Source organism: Engraulis encrasicolus, chromosome 11 (genome assembly GCF_034702125.1).
Source record: "Engraulis encrasicolus isolate BLACKSEA-1 chromosome 11, IST_EnEncr_1.0, whole genome shotgun sequence".
NCBI classification, from domain to species: domain Eukaryota; kingdom Metazoa; phylum Chordata; class Actinopteri; order Clupeiformes; family Engraulidae; genus Engraulis; species Engraulis encrasicolus.
Window position 1 is genome coordinate 20,423,997 of NC_085867.1, and position 9,294 is coordinate 20,433,290.

Sequence of the window (9,294 nt, forward strand, 5' to 3'; positions counted from 1 at the left end):
CCAAATTGAAATGCTTGCATACATCACTTAGTTCAGCAATCACAAATTCAAGTGATCTCTCTCTTTTAAAACAGAACTTTACATCCTTTTGTAACTGTTTTTTTTTCATCATGTCCTGTTCTATTGCCACAGGCTTCGGCAAGGAGCTGTTTGAGTCCGACCTGGACAGGATCATGGACCATGTGGAGATGGCCATGGAGATGGTGCCGGTTCTGAAGGATGCTGACATCATAAACGTGGTGGCTGGCCCAATCACCTACACCCCCGACCTGTCGCCCATGGTCGGCCCTCACCAGGGGGCTCGCAATTACTGGACCGCCATCGGCTTTGGGTTAGTCTCCATTAGTAGTCTCGTACGGTTAGGGCTGGGGCCCCTAGGCTGGGGCCCCTAGGCTAAAGGTTAATCTAGGCCCCCCCACGGAAAACAAATTCTGCAACACGATTAGGCAGACACATCATAATTCCCGACCAAGAATGAGTATTAACAAGATTAAAATAAAATAAAAATGTCTTCCTATTTTGACCCATCGGGGTGCCCCTGGCAGGTGGGGCCCCCTAGACTGCAGCCATATCTGGCCTGTGAGTTAATTCGGCCCTGTGTACAGTGTTTTCAAGCTGACCAGAATGTGCTGGTGCTGGTTCCCGCAGGAACCAGATCCACAGTGCTTACCAGTGAATGACCCGCATGCATACCCTTTGTTTATTTTAGTTTATTGCTTGTGACCCAGATGAACCTGCTGATGTTTACTTTGTTGTCACTGTTTACGTAGAATAAAAACAAGGTTTACTTGGTTACCATTGTGAACAAACTTTTTGATACCTAAGCATGTTGATTCTCAGCATGAACATGTCAGGAGCTTCTAATCGGTCACAGGTGACACGACAATTTAGGGTGTCAGTAAAACGAGAGCTCACTTTGCGAAGAGTGCCCTCGATTTATTAAACCGTGTATTCATGTAAACAGTGTGTACACTTTACTTAATGGGCTCGAGTTGATAAAACACTGCCCTCGCTACACACATTTTGCATCATGTGCACACAATTTACTAAAGTGAGGCCACAATTTATTGAATGCGCTAACGTTTCATTAAACAATCATGATTTATTTTTAGGATTAAAAATGATGCGAGGACGTTTCACAAATAGTGGACACGCTTTAGTAAATGTTGCTCTCGTGGTATAACATATGGCTAGACTGAATAGCAGTTAGCACATGGTTTTAGTAAGACGAGTCCAGAATTTAGTTAAATGTGCACAGGCTTTATTGTAACGAGCGTGCAACTTAATAAAGTGAGGAAACGCTTTGCAAAGTGATCAAAGGCTTTCTTGACGTCCCATGAAAATGTTATTATGTGGTCTATCCCAGGCTCCGTAGGGTCAATATTAGGTGTGGGAATGAACGGGCAAAACATGATTTTGTGTGACACAATGACATGATCGCTTTGGAGTAGTGTCCGTAAGCCATTAGACAAAAAAAGCACAAAAAAGAAGAGAAAAGGAGATGGGTCCTGTTAATAAATAATAAGTCCCATACAATACAACTTTCATTGTAGATTACAGAAAGATTTTTCATTAATTACTGGTTTTCCTTGCAATGGGGCATTCTGTGTCACAGTGAAACACAAAGCTCAACAAAAAGGATTGAATTTGCATTGACCCATTTCCGTCAGAGCTTCATTAAAATCACCTGAACTTCTTTTTCCTTGTGATATGAAAGTGTCAAATTGCAGAGCTGCTCTTGACCTGAGTGATTTGTGCCTTTGTGTTAGATACGGAGTCATTCATGCTGGAGGTATCGGGAAGTTCCTCAGCGACTGGATCATCACCGGCGAGCCTCCCTACGATCTCATCGAGTGCGACCCCAACCGCTACGGCAAATGGGTGACGGTGCCCTACCTGTGTGACAAAGCCAGGGAGTCCTACGGCTTCAACAATGTTGGTGAGTTCTATGTACAAAACACAAGCAGAGAAGGACAGAGAGACGTTTCTTTGTCATATGCATGAAATAGTATCAAGTATTGCATGCAGCAGAATTTCAGTTGGAGATAGAGTTCAGGGCTCCTGTTATACATTTCCTGTGACCAAAATGGCTAAGCTTATTATGACAAAGTTGTGAAGTATAACTAAAGACTGTGTTTAATGTTGTAGTGTATCAGCCTACAATGGTAGTAAAGGTTTTTTGATTAATTGTAAAACAGGGTCGAACAATGTGCATTACAAGTATAGCCTACTTTTCACATGCAAACAAAATCTGTGAAGTATTGCAAACAGTGAAATTTCAGTTGGTCTGTCTGTAGCCCTACTCCTGCCACTACGGGTAAAGGTGTCCTGGGTAGTAAACAACAGGTGTTGCTAGGCAACAGGCAGCAGCTGTCTGGGGCCCTGAATGGCTGACAGCCTTTGATATACTGTGTTGGGAATTACTTTCTCAATGAAAGTGGTGGGATTGTGCTTGGGGCCCTCAATGGAGTCTACAATATCCTCAGACAATAAAACCATCAGTGGAATGTGTCATGGATTTAATTTATTGGGCACATTTAGCCTACTCTTTACTTTTCCCTTTTGCTCTATAGCAGGGATGGGCAACATTTATGATAAGAAGGGCCACATTTTTTTAGCGCCACCATCGGAGGACCACATAACCAGGGATATGACTGTTATTCGCAGAGTTTGAGGTGCAGTTGGTTGCTCACTGACAGTCGATATTGTTTGGAAGGAATGAGAGTGTTAGCTATCGGCCCACTGTATAATTACAATGGATACATTCAGTAGTGTGTTTAAAACAAATCTAGTCGCTATTTTTTTTAAAGTTCTGTTTTATTTACATAAGGGTCGCACTGAGTGAGGAGGCCCCCGGGCCTCCAGTTGCCCATCCCTGCTCTATAGCAACTTACCAAACCTGGGGTGAGTTTCTCAAAACCAAAGTTGCTTACTACATTAGCTACTTCGTTGCTTTCAATGCATTTTGCATTGAAAACAGCAAAGTAGCTACTGTAGTTAGCAACTTTGGTTTTGAGAAATTCACCCCTGCATTGTAGAAGGGAAGGCCAGAAGGCTGGAATGGAGAGGATTTTTACTATACATTGCGGATGCATTGATCAGTTGCAGTTTCACTTCACCACCGTTAATTATGAGCATGATGGAGGATTCTGTAAGCCTCTAGCTACTGACTTAACATTATCATTCTATGCCGGCGAAGCAAGTAGAAGTCTGATAGAAATTGATTAATAATATAGCTGGTTCAAAGCAGAATGTTCTCAGCTCTTCTGGAAGACAGAATCTGGTGCAACCAGGACAGGACGGGACACGCACACATGAAAATGCAAAAATGAAATGAAGCTAGTGCAGCTTGTCTTCTTCAAATTTATTACTGTACAGTTGCAGACTAACATGGACATGCTTGTGGCATTTAAATGTTATTCTACACTTTGTAGGTGCTGGTGAACGCAGGAGTGTTCAATACTTTCAAAGAAAGATGTTAGCTGCACACTTGTTTCACTTTTTGCTCGTTTATTCAGATCGAACATTGCATTTCGCCTCTGTGCGTCATCAGGTTGGCTCAGGCATTATTCACCTGTTTGATAATAAACATAAAAAATTAAAGACATTTGTACTGCACCAAACTTGCAAGTAATATGTTTATGATTCATCTTCATTACTTTATGATTGTTTACTCTCAGGGCCATTGTTGTCAAAAAAGTTGTATTCTCCTCCACCAGTTGCTCTGGATAAAGAATGATTGATAATGGGTTTTGGATATGTATGGATTGTCATTGCACTGTTTTTTTAACCTCATGTGTCTCTCTCATCTTCCATTTCTCCGCTGCTTTAGTGGGCTACCCCAAGGAGGAGCGCTTTGCTGGCCGCCCCACAGAGCGTGTGAGTGGGGTGTACGAGCTGCTGAAGGACCAGTGCTCCATGGGCTTCCACGCCGGCTGGGAACAACCACACTACTTCTACAAGCCCGGTGACCAAAAGGGATACAAGTGAGTCTGATACTAAAACACCAACAACAATTTGGTCTCTCTTGACTAAGGAGTGCTGCTTCACTTCACTGCATACACTAAAACAATCTAATCAATACCAAAAGCACAATAATAGTTGGACAAATACAGAAAATGAAGAGTTAAAACTTAGAAACAGTTGTTTTAAAATAAGTTCATTATTATATTCCTGTAGACATATCTCCTTAAATTCCTTTCAGATTAATTTAATATCTCTACTAACTTGTTTTTAATCCTCTGTTATTCAGTCCCAGCTTCCGCAGAACCAACTGGTTTGGGCCGGTGGGCAGGGAGTGCAAGCTGGTGATGGAGAAGGTGGGAGTGGTCGACCTGTCGCCGTTTGGGAAGTTTGTGGTGAAAGGAAAGGACTCGGGAAAACTGCTGGATTATCTCTTCGCCAACACCATGCCCAAGGTAGAATATACAAACGAATACAAAACCTCAGCACCAACAGACCATTTTAGACCATAATAAAAAATGTGGTTGAATTCTCTTAGAGTAGGGAGAAGAGTGCTTTATTGATCCTAAATGAAACTAAAGACCAATAAAGTATCTCTTTTCTGGTCACCTGTAGCAGACACGGGCGACTGTCCATGGACCCAGGATTGAGCCCAGTTTGGGTGAAATCCCAACCCAACCCCATCTCTCCCCCAGTCATTTCCTGCCCCAGCATTCACTTTATTGTCACCATAATGGCTGAAAGGCTACAAAATGAAGTTATTTGGGGGGCACAGTGGCGTGCAAGGTGCAACGCTAATATGCTGTAGCTGTAGCATATAGCCTACAGTATATGGGCACATTGTCCATGGGGACACAGGTTGAGAACTGGCCTGGGTCATTTCCTGACCCTTCCCTGTTTCTCACCCCAAACATTTCCTGTCTTGTCTCTACTGTCCTGTCTAATAAAGGCACAAATTGTCCCAAACATATTTTTAAAAGAATCTACATTCTCCACTCTACTAGTCAAACTAACTCAAAATGAAACTCCATGTTTGTGTTGTTGTTTCAGGTGGGCATGACCAATATCAGCCACATGCTGACCCCTAGGGGACGGGTGTTTGCAGAGGTCACCATCACTCAAACGGCACCCGGGGAATTCCTCCTCCTCACAGGCTCAGGGTCGGAGAGGCACGACCTGAGGTCAGCTCAACTCATTCATATAATATAATATAATATAATATAATATAATATAATATAATATAATATAATATAATATAATATAATATAATATAATATAATGTCACACTTTATTTTAAGTAACAATTATATTAATTATATACTATGCACTTGCACTGTACCTTGATACATGTAGTTACATCATATCATATCATATCACATCATATCATGTCATGTCATGTCATGTCATGTCATGTCATGTCATGTCATGTCATGTCATATCATGTCATATCATGTTTTACTTGATCTTGTAAAAGGCCGTTATCCGCATTACCTCAAGAATATACGCCATCAACTCTCTCCTTCTTAGCCTCAATCCAATATTGTAATTTCACAAGCGCACACACGTATTTAAATTAGTATAGTGTAAGACTTATCTTAAAGGCCTCAAAACCATACAAAGACTCAAAAATAACCTTATACTATTCTCTCGTTTCTGTTACTTCAAGGTGGATTGAACAAAAGGCAGAAGACGGTGGTTATGATGTGGAGATCTCCAACATAACGGACAATGTGGGTGTGCTCGGAGTGGCTGGACCGTTTGCCAGAAACGTCTTGCAGAAGCTGACAGACGCAGACATGAGCGACGCAGGCTTCAAGTTCCTGCACTGCAAAAAAATTAACATGGCTGGCGTTGACCTCAGAGCCATTAGGATATCTTACACAGGTAAGTAAACGTTAATCTTAAGGAAGAAAAATCCGCACTCACAAACTGTGTCTCATTATTTATTTATATTACCACCATGTCCAAAAAGCAAACGAGTTTCGGCTATCAAGCCTTCATCAGTGCGTGGTACCACTCAACTTTGTTTTCATGATTTTCATGGATTGTATGCCAACATCATATAGGTAGACATCCATATGCTTACCATGCATGTTATGGAGTTTTAAATCAATGCTTTATAGAGAATTAAATTGTAATGGAAGCTTACCAGTTACTGAACATTAGATATGTCAAAAGCTCCTTCCTGACAGCTCATGGGGCATATGCCACTAACTTTAGTTATTGATGCGCTTGTGTGTGTGTGTGCGTGTGCGAATGTGCGTGCGTGCGTGCGTGCGTGCGTGTGCAGTTGACATTTCTAGAGAGGACGTGGTGAGGCAGGGCTAGACTGGTAATCTGGCATACAGGGCATTTCCCGGCAGGTCGACAGTCCTCAGGGGCAGTTGTTGGATTTCTTGTATTCACAAGGGGGACACGCAAAAATGCCAGGCCCTTTTCTGGTCCCATTCCATCCCTGTGCTGAGGTGTGTTCTGTTCTGTCTGTTCCAGGGGAGCTTGGCTGGGAGCTGTACATAGACATGCCACACATGGCCACCGTTTACAAAGCCATCATGGAGGCCGGCAGAGAGGACGGCATCGATAACTTCGGGACCTACGCCATGAACTCCCTCAGGCTGGAGAAAGGCTTCAGAGGCTGGGGGGCAGAGGTGAGTCTCACTCCATGCAGTGCTAAATCAAGACTTACCCAGTAGTCAAATTGAGTCTAAAGAGTTCATTTGATTTGAAGTGTTACAGGCATCCCAACCTGACCCACAGTAGACACTGATATGCACACTAATTCTAGTGTGCAAGAATGCACACTAAAGTCTAATTTGCTGTACAGTAGCCCAATAATGCCTGCCGTTCCACCAGTGGAACACTGTAATTACAAAGTTAACTACTATAGCACTACACTGGTACTATGGCATAACACAGGGCCTTTAGTCATGCACTACAACTTAGTCATTGCCGTTCTGGTAGCAACAAATTTATAATGTCTTACCGGGTTAAAAAAGTAATAATAAATGCTTTTGTTTTCTGCAGATGAACTGTGACACAAATCCATTTGAAGCTGGTTTGGATTACTTCATCAAACTAAATAAGGTATACATACGTACACACCAAGTTTCGGTGAAACCTTGTGTGGCTCACTTCTAATATGCCTTAATGCCGAGGACTGACACTTGTCAATCAGTCCTATGGAAATCCTAATTCTCAAAATATTTTGTGCCCGGATCTGTAATAATAACTTGTGGGTGTGACTGCTGAAGAAAGGAGTTTACACTCCTTGTGTGCCATCGTCTATGTGAAGTCTATGTGTGACTATGTCCATAAAAATACCTTATAGCCATAGCCTAATAGTTATTGAGGTGGTTTTAAGTTCAGAGGGTTGCAGGTTCAAATCACACCCTTACCTCTCCCTACACCACCATCCATGGCTGAGGTGCCCTTGAGTCAGGCATCTAACCCCACATTGCTCCAGGGACTATAACCAATACCCTGTAAATAACTGTGAGTTGCTTTGGATAAAAGCGGTTTCTAAGTGTAATTCATGTAAAGTAATGCATGGGGTTGTCGATGTCTGTAATAAGACAGTAATAACACGTGTTATGGGCTTGACCAACCTGATCTTTTTCTGGGTTATGCTCTTGTAATGTGTTGTGCTTGCGTGTGCTCCAGCCTGCAGACTTCATTGGGAAGCAGGCCCTGCAGCAGATCAAGGCAGAGGGCGTGAAGAAGAAGCTCTCCTACCTCACAGTGGACACCGATGACATCGACCCAGAGGGCAACGAGACCATCTGGCTCAATGGAAAGGTGAGCACAAACCTACCAACATTGACAGTGGACAGATTTGAATGGACTTACTTAATCGTATACTCATCATAATAAAGTGTGAAAGCTAACAGATGGCTTCTATACCACAAGCAGCTTCAATGATTTAGCATATTACATGGACACTTTAAAGGGACACTGTGTGAAATGTTTAGTTGTTTATTTCCAGAATTCATGCTGCCCATTCACTAATGTTACCTTTTTCATGAATACTTACCACCAGCTTCAAAGTCTAAGTATTCATTATGACTTGAAAAATCGCACTTTTCATACATGAAAAGGGGGATCTTCTCCATGGTCAGCCATTTTGAATTTCCAAAAATAGCCATTTTTAGCTGCAAAAATGACTGTACTTGGACCATACTAGAAAATATTTGTTTAATACTTAGTAACCTTTCATGTAAAGACCAAATTTGGCAATAGGCAGCCCAATTTCAATAAGCAGCATAGTTGCAGTACCTTTTTTGACCATTTCCTGCACAGTGTCCCTTTAAGATTTATTATCTAATCCAGGACTGAAATCTCAACTTTTTAAATGGGATATTGTGAAATACTGAATACATTCATTTGGAGTGATTGAGTGATTGATTGATTGATTGACTGACTGATTGATGTTGTGTGCCAAATAAATATGTTATCAGGACCTATGCTTCCTGTTGACCGTCTCGTGCCCCGTTCTCATCAAGTGTCTGCTTTTGTTCTGCAGGTGGTCGGCAACACCACGTCAGGCTGCTTCAGCTACACTGCGGGCCAGAGCCTGTGCTTCGGCTACCTGCCCGTGGCCCTGGCCAACGTGGGCCAGAAGGTGGAGGTGGAGCTCCTGAACAGAAAGTACCCGGCCATGGTCATCCAGGAACCACTGGTCCTGACCGAGCCCACCAGGACCCGCCTGCAGAAGAAATCCAAGAGCAGAGTATAGGTCGACCGCGCGCCTTGCTCATGTGACGGAGGTCATCTTGCACCTGTTCACCCCCCTCGGGGATCGAACGTGCAATCTCGTCAACTATGTGCTAGTTAGCCTCCGTTACACTCACACCATCACTTACGTTAAACCTACTATGCCTTAAGAACACAAGGGATGCCCTAATTCATTGTGCAAAAAAGCCCTCCAGTCTCATGGACCAACAATATGTGAAGGAGTAAGAAATAGCTGCACATGATGCTGTAAAGCAAAATGACACTTATACTGATGTTTTTTAAACAAATTGTGAAGAATGTGTGTTGTATGGATAAATAGCATGTAAGTGATTGATTTATAAGTGACTGTGCTTGTTTGCTGGATATTGAGACTGTGCCTGTATTGTAAAAAACTGTGAATATACAAAGAAATAAAATTGCCGCTGCAATTGCTTGTTACATAATAAAAACAAAGTTTCACAAAAAAGATCTTCAGCTTTGCTGTATACATTTCTCCAGTGAATACATTTGACCTGTGATTAGCTGTGGATACATTGTGACAGTGATGCGAGCCAAATGCTAAATTACAATGAAATAATTCATTGCTTATTGGATTTTAAA

At 42.3% G+C, this 9,294-nt stretch overlaps 1 protein-coding gene across 1 annotated transcript in view; it reads left to right on the top strand.

The window, feature by feature from the left end:
* Window positions 1-9,163, top strand: part of dmgdh (dimethylglycine dehydrogenase) — a 39,377-nt gene extending 30,214 nt beyond the window's left edge. Inside the window, exons 7-16 of the mRNA XM_063210189.1 lie at window positions 133-331; window positions 1,770-1,939; window positions 3,833-3,986; window positions 4,253-4,418; window positions 5,014-5,144; window positions 5,630-5,847; window positions 6,454-6,611; window positions 6,988-7,047; window positions 7,624-7,758; window positions 8,483-9,163. Coding sequence (XP_063066259.1) covers window positions 133-331; window positions 1,770-1,939; window positions 3,833-3,986; window positions 4,253-4,418; window positions 5,014-5,144; window positions 5,630-5,847; window positions 6,454-6,611; window positions 6,988-7,047; window positions 7,624-7,758; window positions 8,483-8,695 — 1,604 coding nt within the window. The 3' untranslated portion in view covers window positions 8,696-9,163. The remainder of the gene's footprint in view (window positions 1-132; window positions 332-1,769; window positions 1,940-3,832; window positions 3,987-4,252; window positions 4,419-5,013; window positions 5,145-5,629; window positions 5,848-6,453; window positions 6,612-6,987; window positions 7,048-7,623; window positions 7,759-8,482) is intronic.
* The last annotated feature ends 131 nt before the right edge of the window (window positions 9,164-9,294 follow it).